Consider the following 19,076-nt stretch of genomic DNA (forward strand, 5'->3'; position numbering starts at 1 on the left):
TGTCCTGCATTTTCGAATTTCTTCGTATCACATACGACTTTTATTTTTATTTTGTTGATTCTACTGAAATTGACAACGTGATCCCTCCATCATTGTGCTACCGCTTGTAGTCACATCTTAACTCGGATTTTCCTGCTCGAATGCTACATAGAATCTGGTGTCGACACCCATCGTCGCATTCTTCTCTTACGGCCGACGACTTGGTGCGATATTCCCAATATTTATCAAAGACATGGATGTCTTGCTCCATAGCTACTGAAACATTATGCCACCATGCAGGTGTCAACGATAGTTCTGTCGATCCGTTGTACGCCTTCCTAGCCGAGTATTCAAGATGCCAGTTCTATATATTTTGTCATTAAGTTTCATGATTTTGATGTATCATACTAACTACAGAAATCATTACCGGTCCTTGGAGCCATGTATCGGCTTGATCGAGGTTCGCAGTATATGTTTTGCTATCCACAATCTCAAAAGTCTCGTTATCAACCTCGTATACTCTGTAAAATACCACCAAACGGTAATCAGCAATGGCGAAACACGCTCCTCTATCGTAACCACGTTACCTAAATCCAGGATTAAGTCGGGGAAACGGTGTCACGGACGGAGCGAGGTAGGCCACAGCAATGGCATGCTCAGCATCTTTCCTTTCATGACGGTAAAAGATTTGAAATTCATCCCTAACAAAAATCAACGCATCATTGTTAAATAGGGGTTGAGCACATGAGTATCTCCATTGGAAATAATGGTATGCTGACCTGTGAGTATGACCGAAAAATTGCCCCACGATAACATGTGGAGCGTATCGTTCAACAATTTGATAATAGTAGTTGCTAAAGTCATGCAAGCAGGTCATATCGCCTGGAGCAATATGTCCCATAATCCATACACGCTCCTGCAAGTCTTCCGACTCTTGGAGCTGATCAATAAGCCATTGCAACATACCATCAGGATCCTTTTCAAAGGGTGATTGATAGAGCCACCAGTTAAACGTATAGCAAAAGTTGGTGTTGAGACTAACGATCTTGAGGCCTCTCACAGGTCGCACTGCATAGTTGCCTTTTCGAGCCTTGACATCTACCTCGCGTGGTATCCAGCCTTTCCATGCTTTTTTGAGAGCACCATATAGCCACTCCATTTTAAGGTAGGATCTATCCTGGGGAATGCTGCTTCCATTCAATGGAAATAGATTCGCCGGTGCAGCTTCATGGTTTCCAAATGTAGGATACAATCGAGCTCGGAACGAGTCGTCAAAGTACGCATGCAATAGTTGATACGAATCGGTTTGAATCATCCTTGTCTTGTTCACAGGTAAGGTATTCCACACGTCGTGTGGTGGTACGTCACCTGTCATCAATCCAAAGCGAATATCGTCCAACGACTCGATGTATTCCAACATAGAATTGATGAGGGGCAATGGAGCGTCGCATTGGTAGGATCCCCACTTGGAAGCACGTTGATGAATCTCATCTCCGCTGTTGCTGTCCCGCCTGCAACAGATGGGTTTATCACACGCTGCTTCGGTACCAGCCTATCTTATAATCAATATACAGCGATCAACTTTTTGTACACTAATCGTTGATCTACCGCGTAAGAAGGATCAATATGCCAATCACTCAGGTGCAACACGTTGAATGTGCGTTTTCTTCTCGCCGTATCGGATCGAGGGTGCTTTTTCACCGATGGTTTCGACTTTGGAAAGGTGATATTCCACGGTATGACATCTAAGTACGCCCATATTACGAGCAATATCCTTAAAAAATTTGTTGTTATCAAATCATACCAGGATAAGCACATGAATTGAAGGCAGCAGCGCACAGCAAATGTCCATCTCTGCCTCCAATGGACATCGTCTGCACCAATTTTCCACTGTTAGCCTCGCGAGAAGATTGGAATCACAGCAAACCATCAATACAAAACCTTCAACACTTCACGAGCTACTGGAGTTTGCTCTTCTACGACGCCATCGCACTATAGTTTGGTTAAAAATGATTATACAAATACTTAATGCAACAATGGCAGTCTTACCACTTCCGCCGGGTAGAGTTTTGTTTTTTGGCAGGCCTTCACCAGAGCCGCTTTTTGAACGTTCTCTGGTCCGTAGGACAACTGTTTAACGAGGTAAAACCAAGCTATGCAAGCATTGCAAGTTTGATCAAGCGTTTTGGCTTGCAGCCAGCGGTCTGTGGCCGCCTCCAGCTCCGTTTGCCGCTTGGAAGCAAGATGTTGCTGTGTTGCGGAAGACACCACGGCTTGGACCGAGCAAATATAAGCACACAAAGAAAATAGTAACCACCAAGCAAGCATCGAATGCGCACACAACAAAGAAAGAAGGCTTTTTAAATTTTCCTGCAATTTGTCTCAAAATCTCCTCAATAACCCAAATCATACCCATGCAGATGAATTGCAATGGTTGGATTCTCCGGTTGCCATAAAAGGAAAATTTTAGAGAGAGAGAGAGAGTGCACAATCAAAATTTACTGCAGGCACTTAACTCCTTCTCACTTTCGCGAAGATGGAAAACGATAAGGTTTTTTGATTTTAACGAGAGAGGATATGGAGAACAGATATCATAACAAACATAAAAGTTAGTAAAATTATTCTTCTCCAACTTACTTTTGATCCTTTAAACTTACCGTAGCCGCTGGAGAGGTTGTCCATTCAGAGGCCCACAACCTGGGAAGAGCGCGGCGATAACCGGACATGGAGGCGAGAAACAAACTGAAAGAACCACAAAGGACCAAATCCTCCCCAAGGCATTCAAACGGACGCGACGAAAGGTCAGACAAGCATTACGGCACCAGAAAAACGAAAAAAGATATCGAATTAGGAAGATGATTGAATAATGCCGAAGAAGGAAGTATATCTGCAAGCCCTGTAATAATTAGGTAATATTTTCTGAAAACCTACACTTGTAGACGTAGACACCTAATCAAACAGATAATCGAACTCAAGATGAGAAGAGCTTGGCGGTAGGGTTTCACTGCATAGCACAAAGTGGACACCTCGAACTGGGAAAATCGGACGCCGTTCAAAATATGGGACATGGCACCCTGTAACGCGGGAGAAAGAGGAGGAACAGAACAAGTAATTCGAAAGTCTTTTATCGTTTGCTCTTACCTTATTGCCCTCTAGTATTAACCTTGTCCTGTCCGCAGTACATTGTACAGCCCGAAAATGGGTTGCTTGTCAGGTACGTATCTTCTTTAAATGAATGCAGAAATAAGTCTCCTACTATCTTATGGCTTTCTCAATAAATCAAAAAACACGCCAGCTGCTTGCGCATATAACGATAGGATAGAACTATGCCATGGTCATATAAGTGCTCTGAGACAGTAATGGATGCATTTGATAGGGGAGTAGATAATATTGGACAGTGTACTGTGACCCAAATATGATAAAAAATATTTACCTGTTTATAAATGGAACAACAGTATATATAAAATTTCTGTTGTGCCAATGTAGGTTAATGTGGCATTGGTAATTTAGTCGACTGCATGGGAAATTTGTTGGAATATGATGTAGAAAAATCACATTTACCTGCGCTTATCATACAAATGTACCATTCCGTTTTTTATGCTGAATGTTCATGGTAACTTTTTATTTGAAAAAAATAAAAAAAGAAAACCCGCATATAATGGCGGGAAAGATGGTGAAGAAGAAAAGGTGGAAGGGGATCTATTCATGATTTTCGTGTGAGATGTTCCTCACGAGTCAATAATATACAGCTTTGAGGCTGGCGCCATTGTTGTATTGGCTAAAGTAGCCATTTCTTCGTCCTTCTAACCAGCATTCTTCCCAATCCATACGTCTAAAACAATTTCGTCTGATGCTGCGACAAAAATGATTATGGATTGATCGGTATCAAACATGGGGTGGTCGCTTTCAATGCCACTGACCTCGGAGTGGTCGTATCAACGTCAATGTTCATTAAGTCTGCATCAACCATGGAGTGGTCGCTTTCAACGTCACTGGGTACAGAGTTGCTGTCAACGGCACGGGCTATGGACCGGTCGGTCATCGGAGGAACATGTCGAGAACTCGATGCCACCTTGACGACTTCGGTCGGTTCCTCCATGGGCGTTATGCTTAGGCTATCATCTGATCTGGTTCGCATAAACTTGGATTTCCGACTTTCAGAATACAGACGACCGGCTTCCGCGTACTCGATCGCTTTGCTGTGTCTGGGCAATTTTAGAAAACTGGGCAGCCATCGCATTACAGACCATCACCGAATCAGCGACGTGATTTTCTTCTGTCTTGTAATGCTCGTTATAGATTTTCTTGACAATACGGTAGAGGTGTTGTACGATCGAGTCGTCACACCTCTCGATACCGATGATGCTTGATTGACCGGACGTAAAAAAAAATGGGCGAGGGCCACAGAGGATCCAAGTCGCCGGTATTTTCGACGACAAACGCAGCAATTGACCTCTTCGTTAACATCAGGACGTCCTTTGCAAAGAGATTGGACGCTGGAGGTCGTAAGCAGTACGGTTTCTAAATGTGATACAAACTCGGTTTTGAAAGATTGTGGGGACCCTGTCAATACAAATCATGACAAGTATTGGGAAACCCGGAACCGACGCTGAGCACTGGTACAATAATTAATGGTAGAGTCATGAAATCTTTGTTACGGTATGCTGGGACTCCAGCAGAATAGGTGGTAACTTGATAAATTAGCGGATCGGGGAATGTACAATACGTCACATTCGACCATTCGAGAAGGTGGTGATGGTGTTGATATAGGTCCCTGGGGGGGACATCTAGAGTTGCTGTTTGTGATAAAATCGATAATAGACTGCTCCCTAGCAATTAACTGGTTGATCCTGTCAGTGCCAGGTCTATCAGTGCGTGGTAGTTCGAACTGAAGACGATCATCAGGGATGTTCATAGGGAAAAAAAGAAGCTGACGAGAAAAGAGATGAAGAGAAATCTAGGAGGAGGCCTGAAGGAAAAAGGTCACTGGCGAATCTAAACAATTAAATCTTTGGGAAATTAGCGATTTGTAAATCGCATGATCTACACTAAGTCATCAGGACCTGTTAAACCTTTTTTTTTTTTTATCTTTCAACCATGCCTCGCTGCCCACTTTCACGATAATAGGCGAAACAATCAGCAGCAAGATGCCGTTTGCGCCAGTTGTGGTTAAACAGAGTATCGTCGTCTTTCGAATAAAAATGTGAGTAGAGCTCTTTTTGAAGAAAAGTGGTTGATGATACGACTGACGTTCTTTTGTAGCATCATTTAATTTGGGTTTTCTATCAGTTATACTGTATATGCCCTTTGATTCTCTCCATTTTATAATGATCGAGAGGTCAGTGTTCATCTTTTTTTTTTCCGGTACACCATTTGGTTCAAAGGCAAATCCAATTTCTTTTCCTTTGCTATAATGTAATGATCGTATACTAACTCAAAATTTTTCAATGTCATATAATCCAAGCCATGTCAAGCGATCAATGACTATCGAGAACTCAAATAACAAAGGTAAAATATCTTGACGAAATTTTGAATCAACCAAAGAGCTTACTAACTCATTTTTTTTAAATACCCAACATACCCACACATCTTTCTAGATCGATCATAGCCTGGGCGGGATGGAACTGAGGGGTTCAACAGTGCTGCTTTGCGCGTGTTCAGAAACAAATCACGACGTAAGGGATGCCATAAGGTTATCATTAATATACCAAAGTCCGTCAAGAGTTAACCAATAACAAGCCGTACACCCGCTGTGCAATGGATGCCGCCTGCCACCGGAGGCCTCCCTCTTACATTGAGCGACTTTCGTCAGACAAAAAGCCTAACGCATACACGGCATAACGTGGGCGAGAAATAGTCCTCATGTTTCGATAATAGACAGTTTCAGGCTCGCAGCTCTGAAGTCTAAAATTAAAATATTCGTGCTTATTCTTTTTTTTTTTTTTTCCAGCAAAAAACCCAGTCAAGTGTTCACAACGTCTTTGTTTAAACACCTTAATAAAATTGGGACTGAATCTATGGTATCACGGCGCTAATAAATCAAACAACGATGAATCATTTATGGAGAAAAGCATATTCAAAAACCCTCGATGGATGTGCCCTTTCAAACCATATACGGCTAATCATGCAACATCTCATCCATCACACCGATGTCTATGCCACTGCCAGAAACGTTGATCTTTTTTGTTCTTATTTGCGGTTGCGGTACTTCTCGGAGTGGATGGGAGTGAAGACCATATATTACGAGGTGGAAATATAAAGCGAGGTTAGGCACACCATCTGGTGTTTATTAAAAAATGAGTAAGTGAGGCACCCATTTAATATTCCCGTCCCCTTTGTTTTAAAGGAACCCTTGTTGATATGAATGGACTTCTTGCTGGGTGCTTAAGCGAACGTCGATAATCGGTGGCCTCATTATGTCGAAAAGAGAAATCCGAACGACAACAGTAGCATTGTCCAGATTTGGATATTTCAGGAAATTTACGAGACATCTTTATCTGTAGATGTGAATTCAATGGTAAAATTTTCGCGAGTATAGGCTAAGTCGCAAATCATACTATATCCCAGTCGCCCAAAGGCATTGCCACCCATCTGCATGACCTGGGATTCGAGATTGATTCGCGTCTTTCCTCATCACCGGATACGATGCGGTGAGCTGCGTAGGGGAAGTGCTGGTAGCAGAGCAAGAAGGCGCAGCCAAGGTCCATATTATGGTTTTGTTGAGGATCAGGACCAGGACGTTGGCAGGCATCGAGTTCAGCAATGATGCAGCATAAGGTTGGCCAGACTGTTTGGAGGCGTACTACTTTGCAACTAGAACGAAGTGGCGAGCGTTATTCTGTTGAGCTCTCAAATTTTGGCCCAGATTTCATGTATCACCTCATATCAGATGTCTGCAGCATCCATTGAGCCTCTTTGTTCTGCAATGCCCGTAATTTTGTAGACCTGCTACAAGACAAGATAGTTCGCTGTAATCAAATAGCAGCAAATAAACTGGGGAGAGAGCTGACGGTTTTTTCATTTATTTTGATCTATGGATACAGGGTGATGAGACAGGGTTGCTATGTTCTTGTGGTTGATTTATATTCGTAAAAGTGAGGAGCCAGCTCGGCCAACCATTCGGGTTCAATCACGCACAGATCACGCATGTAGGCTTGTTTTGTTTCCACGACTTCGTGGAATACCACACACTGCGGATTTCGATTGAATAATACGGAGTCAGGATGAATGCTGAGCAGCACATTGTCACGAATCGTACGGAAACGTCCGCTGCCATCCGGTTCAGCGCGGGCCGCTTGTGAGAAATAACCACTGGTCAAGCACTTTCGGATCTGTTCACTCGCTTGCAATCGGCCTTCTGGTGTTTTCGGATACTGGGCCGTCGCGCTCACCAATTTGATATCAAACCGCTTGAGGTACTTGATCAGCTGCAGTCGAATACTGATAGCGCGCGATAACGCCTTGAAATTGAGGAATCGTTCATGGCACCATTTACCGGACTTGTTACCCTTATTGACGAACGCATTATATACATTAAGTAAAGTGAGATGATCACCTTCTTCAACCCAGAACTTTCTTCGCGCTTCAGCCACCACGTCTTTGGATGCGCGCGGTGGATGAATAAAAACATTCTGTACGGATAACATGGCCGCAATAGTAACAATTTCTTCACTGCATTTGAATTCACCCGAGGCCAGTAAAATTTTACCCAGCATGGGATCCACAGGGAATTCGGCCAGTTGCATTCCCAGCGGTAGGGTCAGTCGACCGACATCGTCCAATGCTTTCAATGAATAAAGGAGCTCCAATGCGCGAACCATGAGTGCTGCTGGTGGCGGTGTGAGGAAATCGAATCGCAGTACGTTATCAATCCCCAAAGCCTTGAGCTGAAGGATCACCGGCGCTAGATTACTACGCTGGATTTCAGGAATGCTTGTGTTTCGGAGAGAGTTGTATGTTTCTTCCGTGTATAATCGAAACGATTTGCCTGGACGGACTCGACCTGCACGGCCTGCGCGCTGGAGTGCCGAAGCCTTGGACACGGGCGTGACGATAAGAGCTTCCATGCCAGTTTTGGGATTATAGGCGCGAACCTGAATGTTCAAAGAATGGAAAAAAAAATTGGCATCATTGCCTAGCTACAACCAAGACGCAATTTCTTTGTGGCACGTACCTTGACAAATCCACAATCAATCACATAAACAATGCCTTCCAGAGTCACCGAGGCTTCAGCAATATTGGTAGACACAATCACCTTGCGGCTATACTGAGGAGTGGTTTCAAAGACTTGCAATTGTTCCTCCGACGTCAATCCGGCATACAGTGGTAAAGGCATAATTTGTAAACTTCCATGCGGTAAGCTAAAAACAATGACCGATGTGAATACCTTGTCCCTGCAAAATCAAAAATATTAAGCTTACGTTTTTCCTCTTTCATAGATTTCTGCAACCACCGTATCGATTTCATCTCTCCCTGTGAGAAAGACAAGAATGTCTCCTTTCGGTTCTTTTGTATGAATGTCGAAGACGGTTTGGATGGTTTGCTCCACGTAGTCCGAAACAGGCGATTCGGTATACAAGATATCCACAGGATACATTCGTCCTTCAAGAGAAATGATGGTGGCTGTATCCTTTGATGCATCCCGGGTGGGATTATGATTGAAAAATCGGAAAAATGCCTCTGCATCGAGCGTGGCAGAAGAAATAATCACACGCAAGTCCGATCGCTTTTTTTGAATCCTATCAACGCCCAGGTGAATTTCTCTTCCTCGAAAACGGACGATGTTTCTCTTACTTTTTAATCACGCCAAGGAGAATGTCGGTGTAAAGACTTCTTTCGTGGGCTTCATCAATCATGATGACACTGTACTTTGTCAATAACGGGTCAATCATGGCTTCACGGAATAACATGCCGTCCGTCATGTATTTGATACGTGTTCTGGCGCTTGTTTGATCGTCGAATCGAATCAGGTATCCTACCTGTTCACTAGCATAAATATCTTTGCGTTATCATTACAAATTTTTGATCACTCTACTTACATCGCTACCTAACCGGCATCCTTTTTCTTCTGCTACGCGCTGAGCAACCGAAGTTGCGGCGATCCGACGAGGCTGAAAACGATCCATGTTAGTAGGATGTCCATGAGCTTCCATTTTAAGCGATAGCTTACCTGTGTACAAGCAATCTGTTTGCCGTTGGCGGTCCATCCTGCTTCATCCAAATATTGTGGAATTTCTAACAATGGTACAGGTCAGATCTGTTATTTCCCCCTGTCGTGACTGGATTAATGGACATGGACATACGTGTTGTCTTTCCGCAGCCTGTTTGACCAACGACGATTACGGTTTGGTGATTACTGACGACGTATAAAAGCTCTCTTCCTTTGAATGGTTGTCATTAGCTGCGATTCGGTCTATGCGATGAGAAAAAATCGATGCTTACTTAATTTGAAGACAGGTAGTCGTTCACGTTGCTGCTGTATAGTCAAGTGTCGAAATTGCTGTTCTGCGTGAGCAATCACTGCTTCGTCTGTCTCATTTTCCGTATCGCGGTCGACCGCGCTTCCTGTATTTCAGAATCAGTACTCCATGTTTCGAACATTAAAATATTGCGTGATATATACCGGGAGCTACAGTGCCAGGTTTCCAAAACGACATTTGGTGGGTATTGTGTGCAGAACGACAGTCGAAGCCAGAAATTTCAGCAACTTGCCACCACGGTTGAATCTCCGATACCACTGCATGGCACTAGGAGATACTCGAATAAAAAAGACAGTTTTTATTTCTATCTGGTGATGGGATTTATGGACCAAAAAAGCACATTGCATAATAGATGGACCTGAAGTAATCATTATAAAGTGCCTACAGTGTCTACAAAAAGTTGTAAATCGGGGAAAATCCCATCAAACTCTTACCCTGCAAGGGAACGATTTATTCAGCTTCGGCGATCTCGTTGATGACTTTAACAAGAATATCACTAGGAGCCGTGGTAAACATCGTAGCAGGGTATATATGACTCTTCCATGTTGGATGCAGCAGAATATGACAGCATCCCACATTCTGTACATCATATTGTGTGAGCGCCTGCGTTCCTTGCACGTCAGGGTAGGGTGTGGGTCCTGCCGCACTGAAAATCTATACTCCACATCATTTAATGGCGGATTCCTCATCCTCCTTATCGATGATAGATGACTTACGGGGAATCCAGAAGCAGGATCCATAATGTCAGCCCACATGCCAACCGAGCGCAGTCGAGTAACAACTCGTTTTCCCCAGGATACAAACTAAGAAAGATTGTCAATTAAAATTTGCGAAAGCTAATGTACAACCATGAACAGCATTTCTTACCGTCTCCAATTTGACATCTCTCTCATGATTAACATCGTTGGTAATGCCCACCATGTCCCTTTGGCAGTGCTGTATGACGGGTATGACAAGAACGGACTTTTGCTGTTTCGGTGAGAGATCAGGAAACACCGATCGTAATTCTCGGAGGAATCTTGATGAAGGAGCGTATACTGAATATTCGAAGTGGGATGCTTCATACGTGAAGCGAGTAGGGTAAACTAGGCATGTTGATGTATCCTTCTTCTTTTTGTCGCTGACCGAAGATGGACTCGTAGTCGCTAGAGCTGTTACTGACATCTGTCAAACCTTCGCCTTTGCCGCTGCTCATCGACCGATTCCCTATTTTGGACAAAATGGAACCGTTTCCAGATGAGAGACCAACCAATCATATGCTGTCTTTTGCTCAACAGCAGTAAATCAAAAAACTTTTTTTTTCTGACACCATCATGCGAGGATCAGTCCCTTGATTAAAAAAGCTATGGCCACAATAACGATATTGCTGTGCTGTGCACATTGTCAAAATTTACGTTTAAGTAACATTCTCTTCCGCCGATAGTATCAGATTCATTTTTGTCCCGCAAAGCGCCGGAACATTAGTCTCTTGAACAGTAAGTTGCCTCACACTGGGCTGGCCTCGTCATGTGAGTGAGGCCACATCCATACTTGATGCAATTCGGCTTCCTTGTTAAGATCAGAGGCCAGACACAATCTGCAGATTTCTCGAAATAAACCATTCTTTAATGAAGACGATACATGAAATAAAGGATTTGAGCAAGTTGTTCTGATAATGCTGTCCCATGCTTTGATACGGACAATCGATCTCTTGAAGGGACGGGCCGCTTTTGATCAGTTAAAATATGCTGCCACTATGCATTTTAATTCCTATGTAAGAGGAGAAAATAGTATACTTCAACAATAGATAAATATGTGCCATTTGTGGGAAACCCACGACTTCTGTTTTAAGAATGCTTTGTATGATCGTAGATGGGATGACTGCGATTATGCGTGTCAAAATGTTGATAACAAGCCGTACACCCGCTGTGCAATGGATGCCACCTGCTACTGGATGCCGCACTCTTGCCTTGAGCGACATTCGTCAGACAAAAAGCCTAACGCAATACGGCATAACCTGGGCGAGACTCTTGATGGAACTTTGGTATATTATGTCAATACTCTGGCATACCGTACAGTCATGATTTCCAACATGTGTGCAGCAGCACTTATTGACCCCCTCAGTTCCATCCCGCCCAGGCTATGATAGATCTAGAAAGATGTGTGGGTATGTTGGGTATTTAAAAATAATGAGTTAGTAAGCTCTTTGGTTGATTCAAAATTTCGTCAAGATATTTTACCTTTGTTATTTGAGTTCTCGATAGTCATTGATCGCTTGACATGGCTTGGATTATATGACATTGAAAAATTTTGAGTTAGTATACGATCATTACATTATAGCAAAGGAAAAGAAATTGGATTTGCCTTTGAACCAAATGGTGTACCGGAAAAAAAAAAGATGAACACTGACCTCTCGATCATTATAAAATGAAGAGAATCAAAGGGCATATACAGTATAACTGACAAAAAAAAAAAAAACAAATTGAATGATGCTACAGAAGAACGCCAGTCGTATAATCAACCATTTTTCTTCAAAAAGAGCTCTACTCACTTTTTTATTTGAAAGACGACGTTGCTCTGTTTGACCACAACTGGCGCAAACGGCATCTTGCTGCTGATTGTTTCGCCTATTATCGTGAAAGTGGGCAGCGAGGCATGGTTGAAAGATAAAAAAAAACGTTTAACAGGTCCTGATAACTTAGTGTAGATCATGTGATTTACAAATTGCTAATTTTCCAAAGATTTTAATTATATAGAGACTAGTAGCGCCTGTTGATCTTAAAGATCACAAAGTTATGCTCTTTCGGTCTGTAGTTTGTTGATAATCTGAGGCTAGTGGGAATAGTAGCTGATTAAAGATGCGTTTGGAATGGGATGCTCCATTTGCAATATTCAGAGCTCCGCACTCGAATTTGTGTATCCAAAGGTCTCGCTTGATGGTACTCTAATCTTTTGTTAATAAGCGGTTGATTTTTCGGTAAGATTTAGTTGATGTGTGCATAAATCTTTGCGTATTCAATGGACAACAGAGTAGTACAGTCTCTTTTTCTTTTTTCCTGGGGGTCTTGCCCCCCTGACCTACCGCCACATAGCGATCATTTTCTTCATCCACGACAGAGGAACAACAATATGTACACAAAGTTAGGAACAGAAATAGTCAGGCATCGTATAATATTAAATGGAGAGACAAAACTAGATAACAGAAAAAATCGTACTTGGGGAAACATAGCATAAGGATAAAATCAAAAGGAACATAAGGACGAAAAGCATACAGTAAAACATAAAGGTGAAGAATAACTTGAAAAATCATAGCAAAGGATGAAATCAAAGGAGCATAAGACAAAATACATACAGTAAAATATAAAGGAATAATAAAAACAACAACATAAGGGTAAAGACGCCACCAGGACCATCAACAAAGAACAATCGGGCTGATTCGTTGCTTCCATGCGTGACACTCTGGAGAATTGCGTGGTATACGGCATGTTGATAACTGTTTAGGCCCTCGTGTGTTTGGGGAACATTGGCAGCGTCTGCGATGAGATCGAATTGTTCTCTTACCAACCTGGGCTGGCGGCGAAGTGTGCTTCTGCCAATTTCTTGGCGATCAGGAAGAACAAAGCGATCGTAATTCAGCAGTGAACTCGATTGGCGGTTCAGATGCTCTCAATGTCCAGCAAAGCGCGATCGTACACGATTTGGGGCGGCTCAATTTAATGATCATTATCTTGATTTTGATTGCTCCAAAAATGGATATAGTCTTCTGCCAAGTGCTGGCGGAACTGCATCCAAAGCGCAAACGGGTCAGGAGCCTGACATTTTCTGTCATTGTCGGCATGATACATTGCTGCTGCAGCACGATCGTGGCCTTTGTAAACATACTTGAACAGGTATTTGACGCTTTCCAGAGAAGTACAGATTTCGACGTTAATGTGAGCGTTATATCTTGCACAGAGATATCGATTGTGGGGAACAACCCATCTATGTCCAACTGGACATGGTTCTTGACCACAAAATCACCATTGTTGCGACGACGGTATAACGGGTAACCACTGTGATCTTCGATAGTAGCTTCATTGAAGGAGCGCGGGTAACGCTTTTTACATGAGCCGTTTTCCATGCAGGGAGACCTCGGATGCGTTGTTCCACACGGACCGTGCACCATACATATGCTGACGGTGTCGTAGAGATCAGGAAATCTCTCTCTGTCCTGAAGTTCGGCACACACGATACGATCATAGTCATCAAGTGTTCTCGGCTTATCCTCCGGAGTAACACCAAAAGCAAATGAAGATGCAGTAAGCCTCGCTTCTAAAACTCCGCCGTGTGTACATGGGTAACGACTCTTCCCAAACATGGTTCTTCTTTAGATCTTCCATCAGAGCTTTACGCTTCATGTTATAAATTCGAGCGCAAAGGTCGGGCCGATCAACAGCTGTCTGGTTTCGTTTCAACCAATCATATATATTTTTTTTCAAAAATTACCCAATCAAAGCCGACAAATGTAGCAAAAACCCAATGTGACTGCCTTGTGACTGAAAATTAGCGCGCATACTCCCCAACATTTTAATAATGGTAGGTATTATTTCTTGTCTCCATTGTCCTTGCGATATTCTGGATCAACCAGGCTAGCGTATTTTTCTATCAGTTTGCGTTGTTCATCCGTCATGGATCTAGCGTAACATTGTGTTGGTGACTGCAAATATTGCTTTCATCATAGAGTGGGTCGTACCTTGGTAACTCTATTTTCACTGTTACTATTTCATCGCCACGGGTAGAACCTCGTAGCCGTTGGATGCCTCTTCCACGTAAAGCAATATGATCATCCGCCTGTGTTCCGACGGGTATTTTTAATGCCACCGTCCCGTCAATCGTCGGAGCTCGTATGGTGCCGCCCAACACGGCTTTGTAAAAAGGAATTTTGGCATCGACAAAAATGTCAGCATCTTGACGTCGGAAAACCTTGGACGGTTGGATCTATAATGTAATCCATGACGGTTACTGGTATGTAAGCATGCATGCATGCTGTCTGCAAATTAGGCAGGATTGTCACAACTTACATGAAGAGAAACAAATAAATCGCCATTACTGCCGTGACCTTTCATCGGAGCATCGCCTTGACCGGCAACGCGAATGCGCGAATTATTATCAACGCCCGGGGGAATTTTTACTTGGACTGCTGCATGTTCACGCACTTTTCCAATCCCGTCGCATGCTGAACATTCGCTGCCCGCCGGAATGGACGATCCTGCCCCGCCACAGGCTTGACAGGTAGACTGCATGTGAAAACCGCCCATTGCTACGGTCTGCCTACCCGAACCGTGGCATACTTGACACGTGGATTTCTGTTTACCGGCCCCTAAACCACTTCCTTTGCATGTTTTGCAAGTCGTGACACGATCCACATATACATGTTTGGTGGTGCCTTTGACCGCGTCCATGAAACTGATGGTCAACGGCGTCTTTTTGTGGAGACCTCATTATTATTCCGGGAAACTTCTGATGGAATGAACATGGCAAGATGAAAATACCTGAATATCTTCGCCGCTCATGTTACGAAAATGGTCGCCGCCCATCCCGCCGCCGCCAAATCCTCCTGAGAATCCGCCTCCAAAGAATTGGCTAAAGATGTCATTCGGATCAAAGCCGCCCGGATTGGCTCCTTCAAAACCTCCAAAACCGCCTGCGCCTGGAGCCCCTTTTGAAAGTTTAAATGCATGTCAGCCAATCAAAAAATTTATGCAAAAAGTAGAAAAAGTAGTAATTTCCCTACCTTCGAAACCGTGACCGAATTGATCGTATTGTTTTCGCTTTTCTTCGTCTGACAAGAGTTCGTATGCTTCCTGAATCTGCACAAACTTTTCTCGCGCTTCTTTTTCTTTATTCGTATCAGGGTGGTATTTTTTGGCCAGCTGTACGAAGATTCGGATGAGTGAGTAGTTAAGTAAACCGGGTGCAAATGGGATCTACATACCGCATAATATGCTTTTTTGATGGCGTTTTGAGAAGCCGAGCGGTCTATACCCAAGACCTGATATGGATCCATTTTAGCAGCCCATCGAGTAGCTTTGCAAGTCTATGATCAGCTTCCTTTTCTCTTGATGCCTTATTCCCAATGTCTATGTTCGCACCAACCTGAACTGTGAAAGCAACGCTATGCAAGAATAAAAACGGATGCTTTAATTCCCCTTTTTTATCGGCAAAAGTAAACCCTTTTTCGTTTACCTTTGGCTTGAGAGTTAGAACATTGCATACTATAGATCGAAAATGTTTAATTTTTAAGTTTGCAAATAGTTTTTGGTCACGGGGCAGGATAGCGAAGCGACTTTCTACTTTACCTCGACTCGGCATGGTTTTCGTCATGTGAAGATAAGAGCGACGATGTGTCAGTAATGGCTCGATCAAAGAGAAGTATGACCATTTTGCACTTGAGCATAATGGTGATCGGTGGCGTGCAATGAATGACATGGGTAAAAAATATTGTGTAGAGTGAAAGCACCTTGCACGGTCAAGAACGGACAATCGAAGTTGGTCTGATCGTGACTCAGCCGTATTACCCCCATCTCCCAGTGGCGGTCATTGAAATCTCCTCAGATCTGTGCTTCATCAACAAGGCTTCATCGTCATGAAAATTGAAATAATTGCATGGGTTCAGTCAGCATGGATATGTTCAGTCACTTATCAGTTTGATATGGTGAAGGTGATTCCTTGCCATACTTTAGGTAATGACTGGTAAGCGAACAAATATATAATATACGTTCAGGGAGAATGCTGCAACCGTTGAGGCTTACGTTATGCGGTCTTGCGAAATAAGAGCAGCTCCGGTGCATCCTGCATGGTGTTGCATATTTTCACCACCCAATCTGCTGGTGTAATGTAATTATTTGTATCTCGGGTAGACTATAAAGTCATTTCGTCCATGCTCGAATAATGTGCACCAATTTCCTGCAACCTGGATTTCGTCTGGCACGTAATGGCCGTCCGGTAGACCGGTCATCTCACACACAAAGCATCTCCTTGGGTGTAAAAAAATCATATAAACGAAGTGTTCTGAAAATAAAACACTGCTCAATCAAATTTGAAATGATAAACGATATCCCAAAGATGAATAACCGCTCTATTGAGACGATTAGGTATTTAAAAAATTTGAGTGCCATGCTTCCGAATGATATTTCTTGAGTAAGCGGCAAGTATGGCTGAGTTTGAAGTGTGATTTCCATTTTCGGCATTGTAACAAGCGACTTTTTGTGTCTGTTGCAGTGACAAAAAATTTTCGGGAAGCGGTAATAGTTTGTTCTTTCGATCGATCATGAAGACTATCAAACAGGCACCGTCATCGAATTGGAAGAAGCTTTTACCTGTAAGTCTGCAAACAAGTAGAGTTGGATTAAGAATAGCTACTAAACGTTTGCACAGACGATTAAAGCTACGTCTTCATCGACCAAGAAGACCACTGGCAAACGCAAAGCCAGTACGACAACCACTACGACAGTGGTAAAGAAGAGTAAAACAGAGTAAGTGAAGATTCTTCCCAAGATGTTGCAAGATCAATTGCTGATCTGTTTATGCTAGTACTACGACGAAACAGGATGTTGCGATACCCAAGAAAGATGAATTATGGTTCGGTGAGGACATTGACGAGGAAACTTTGAACAAAGCGTACGGCAAGAAAACTTCCGCCTCCGATGCCAAAGAGGAGGAACGAGTACGAAAACAAGCCATATTGGAGAAAATGGACTTGGCCAAAGGCAAAGACGCAAAGTAAGAAAAAAAGGAATATCCTCAACTCCTTTTGACTCGAGATCTGCAATCAGGACAGTAATCTAACTTCGATCTGGTTTTAGGCTTGGGAAGTATGTGGCCATCGATTGTGAGATGGTGGGCGTCGGTCCCGGGGGTGTGGAATCAGCACTGGCGCGAGTCAGTTTGGTGAATTTTAATGGAGCTGTGCTCTTGGATACCTATGTCAAGCCGCAGGAGAAAGTGACGGATTACCGTACATTTGTCAGTGGCATCAAACCTGAGCATCTAGTGGATGGTAAGTGACGGTATAAAAAGCTTTATACGTAATGCAGTATTAATCATTATGTTCGTCTTTTTTTCTTTTTTCTTTTTTCAAAAAAAGCTATGAGCTTTCAAGACGCACAAAAGGCAGTAGCGGACATCATTAAAGATCGTATTTTGATAGGTCATGCAGTGTATAACGATCTGCAAGCCTTGATGCTTGATCATCCTCGCTTGTTTATCCGCGATACATCACGTTATAAACCTTTCCGCAAATTTGTGGGAGGAAGAACCCCGGGTCTGAAAATGTTGGTGCAACGTATCCTCAACATCACTATTCAATCGGGAAGCCATTCTTCGGTAAGTAGGCCTATATTATCGCTCTTTGTGACAGCAGCTGACAGCTGGTTGCATAGGTGGAAGATGCTCGGTTTACCATGTCTTTGTATAAAAGCGTGAAAGATGATTGGGAGAAAGCTCTTGGTGCGCGTCACGGTCTTCACATGAAAAACTTGACCATGAAAAAGCAAAAGACAAAGAAGTCGAAAAGCGTCACCATTCAAGAACCAGTCAGCAGTAGCGAAGATGAAGATGAAGACGAAGAATAGTTTTTTTTTGCATCATGGATTCATGGTTGGCGGCATGTTGGTCTTCCATTTGTCTTTCCCCTCATTGTTTGTAAAATACATTTGCATAAACAGATATCTCCATTCCAGTTCACTCACATTAGTCGAAAATCCATGTCTCATCCTACATTTTCGTGCAGAAATTTTCAGTTGTTGTTCCTCGATATATCGCTTTTTATAATTTCTGTTAGCATCATAACAATGCTGTCAAATAGTTGCGTTCTTATCTCAAACTAACTGAATCGGACGATGAATGGATCGATTATAATTTTGCCATTTTAATGAGACTTCAGTGGGTTTCGATAAGTATACCGAATCATTGATGCTGCCATAGCAACTCGTAGAATAATGTCTCGCTTTTGTTTTATTATTCGTTTGATTTCCATCTCCTGAAATCATTGCAAGCTGCTACATCGAAAGCCCCTTCAATGCCTTATGCGCACATTGGATATGACACCGTTGTTGGCGCAGGTTTCCCTAGTGAACATGGTCAGCATTCAGCTGCGCAATCAATAGCACCGTACTAGTAAACCGTGGAAAGCCAAAAATTACAGACAACGTCAAGCTATGTGTGTTAAACATCAACGAGGTACCTGGTGTTACGCCGAAGTCGAGATATGCAGCAGCTTCTGCACGAAGATACAGCGACAGTGAGTTATCTCTGTTGAAGGATAGCAATAAACGCTTGGTTCACCGGAAGATACCGTTTGATTTTTTGAACGTCATGCCATTCGTAGCTATGACGTCTCCTACAGATAGCATTTTTTCCTTATCCGGCCGGCAACCAGTTTATACGAATTCCATTTTCCAACATCATCGTCCTGGAACCCCCCTTGTTTTCAATGCCATCAAAAAGAAAGAAAGAGAAGAGCTAGAAAAGTGTGCTTCCACGACACACTTGCCGTTGCGCGGATTATTTTCGGGGATGCTCATGCAAAAAAAGGGGAGGCGGGGCGATAATGGAAGTGGTTGGTTGGAAACACGTTATCCTGGATACTCGATATGATTG

The 19,076-nt window shown here is 43.0% G+C and overlaps 6 protein-coding genes across 6 annotated transcripts; 2 read left to right on the forward strand and 4 right to left on the reverse strand.

Annotated features, from left to right (window-relative positions):
• Nucleotides 1-47: 47 nt before the first annotated feature.
• BYT42DRAFT_540075 (Metallo-dependent phosphatase-like protein) lies at nt 48-2,317 on the reverse strand. Its single transcript, XM_051565536.1, has 8 exons — nt 2,029-2,317; nt 1,921-1,971; nt 1,784-1,853; nt 1,588-1,724; nt 759-1,531; nt 567-680; nt 407-500; nt 48-343 (listed from the first exon to the last, which is right to left on the reverse strand). Exons 1-8 carry the CDS (start codon nt 2,305-2,307, stop codon nt 98-100), a joined length of 1,764 nt encoding a protein of 587 aa, XP_051418785.1. The 5' UTR covers nt 2,308-2,317; the 3' UTR covers nt 48-97.
• Nucleotides 2,318-3,947: 1,630 nt separating this feature from the next.
• Nucleotides 3,948-4,349, forward strand: BYT42DRAFT_618169 (uncharacterized protein; the record flags this gene model as incomplete). The annotated part of the gene is made up of 1 exon (XM_051572250.1): nt 3,948-4,349. The coding sequence occupies one exon, from the start codon at nt 3,948-3,950 to the stop codon at nt 4,347-4,349; it is 402 nt and encodes a 133-aa protein (XP_051418786.1).
• A 2,569-nt stretch (nt 4,350-6,918) lies between these two features.
• Nucleotides 6,919-8,076, reverse strand: BYT42DRAFT_138619 (P-loop containing nucleoside triphosphate hydrolase protein). The gene has a single exon (XM_051562232.1). The coding sequence runs from the start codon at nt 8,043-8,045 to the stop codon at nt 7,041-7,043; it is 1,005 nt and encodes a 334-aa protein (XP_051418787.1). The 5' UTR covers nt 8,046-8,076; the 3' UTR covers nt 6,919-7,040.
• A 1,832-nt stretch (nt 8,077-9,908) lies between these two features.
• BYT42DRAFT_549751 (uncharacterized protein) lies at nt 9,909-10,622 on the reverse strand (the record flags this gene model as incomplete). Its single annotated transcript, XM_051566092.1, has 3 exons — nt 9,909-10,112; nt 10,175-10,261; nt 10,326-10,622. 3 exons carry the CDS (start codon nt 10,620-10,622, stop codon nt 9,909-9,911), a joined length of 588 nt encoding a protein of 195 aa, XP_051418788.1.
• Nucleotides 10,623-13,741: 3,119 nt separating this feature from the next.
• On the reverse strand, nt 13,742-15,949 carry BYT42DRAFT_648756 (uncharacterized protein). The gene is made up of 9 exons (XM_051572747.1): nt 15,776-15,949; nt 15,663-15,691; nt 15,573-15,591; nt 15,412-15,503; nt 15,211-15,349; nt 14,969-15,135; nt 14,498-14,899; nt 14,170-14,414; nt 13,742-14,110 (listed from the first exon to the last, which is right to left on the reverse strand). The coding sequence occupies exons 1-9, from the start codon at nt 15,903-15,905 to the stop codon at nt 14,020-14,022; spliced, it is 1,314 nt and encodes a 437-aa protein (XP_051418789.1). The 5' UTR covers nt 15,906-15,949; the 3' UTR covers nt 13,742-14,019.
• A 751-nt stretch (nt 15,950-16,700) lies between these two features.
• BYT42DRAFT_608408 (ribonuclease H-like domain-containing protein) lies at nt 16,701-18,049 on the forward strand (the record flags this gene model as incomplete). The annotated part of the gene is made up of 6 exons (XM_051571199.1): nt 16,701-16,797; nt 16,854-16,951; nt 17,010-17,198; nt 17,282-17,475; nt 17,563-17,801; nt 17,858-18,049. Exons 1-6 carry the CDS (start codon nt 16,747-16,749, stop codon nt 18,047-18,049), a joined length of 963 nt encoding a protein of 320 aa, XP_051418790.1. The 5' UTR covers nt 16,701-16,746.
• Nucleotides 18,050-19,076: the final 1,027 nt, after the last annotated feature.

This window comes from Radiomyces spectabilis, assembly GCF_025331425.1.
Source record: "Radiomyces spectabilis strain NRRL 2753 chromosome Unknown BYT42scaffold_16, whole genome shotgun sequence".
In the NCBI taxonomy this organism is placed as follows: domain Eukaryota; kingdom Fungi; phylum Mucoromycota; class Mucoromycetes; order Mucorales; family Radiomycetaceae; genus Radiomyces; species Radiomyces spectabilis.

Bases quoted from the DNA above. Each gene is read 5' to 3' on its own strand.
- BYT42DRAFT_540075 (XM_051565536.1), bottom strand. From the start codon at position 2,307: ATGCTTGCTTGGTGGTTACTATTTTCTTTGTGTGCTTATATTTGCTCG. The intron at 1,725-1,783 runs GTATGATTTGAT...GGGCGTACTTAG, and splicing joins CAATTCATGTGCTTATCCTG to ATGTCATACCGTGGAATATC. The intron at 344-406 runs GTAATGATTTCT...CAAAATATATAG, and splicing joins ATACATGGCTCCAAGGACCG to AACTGGCATCTTGAATACTC.
- BYT42DRAFT_138619 (XM_051562232.1), bottom strand. From the start codon at position 8,045: ATGGAAGCTCTTATCGTCACGCCCGTGTCCAAGGCTTCGGCACTCCAG.
- BYT42DRAFT_648756 (XM_051572747.1), bottom strand. From the start codon at position 15,905: ATGTCATTCATTGCACGCCACCGATCACCATTATGCTCAAGTGCAAAA. The intron at 15,692-15,775 runs GTAAAGTAGAAA...TTCGATCTATAG, and splicing joins GAAAACCATGCCGAGTCGAG to TATGCAATGTTCTAACTCTC. The intron at 14,415-14,497 runs GTAAGTTGTGAC...ATTACATTATAG, and splicing joins ATTTATTTGTTTCTCTTCAT to ATCCAACCGTCCAAGGTTTT.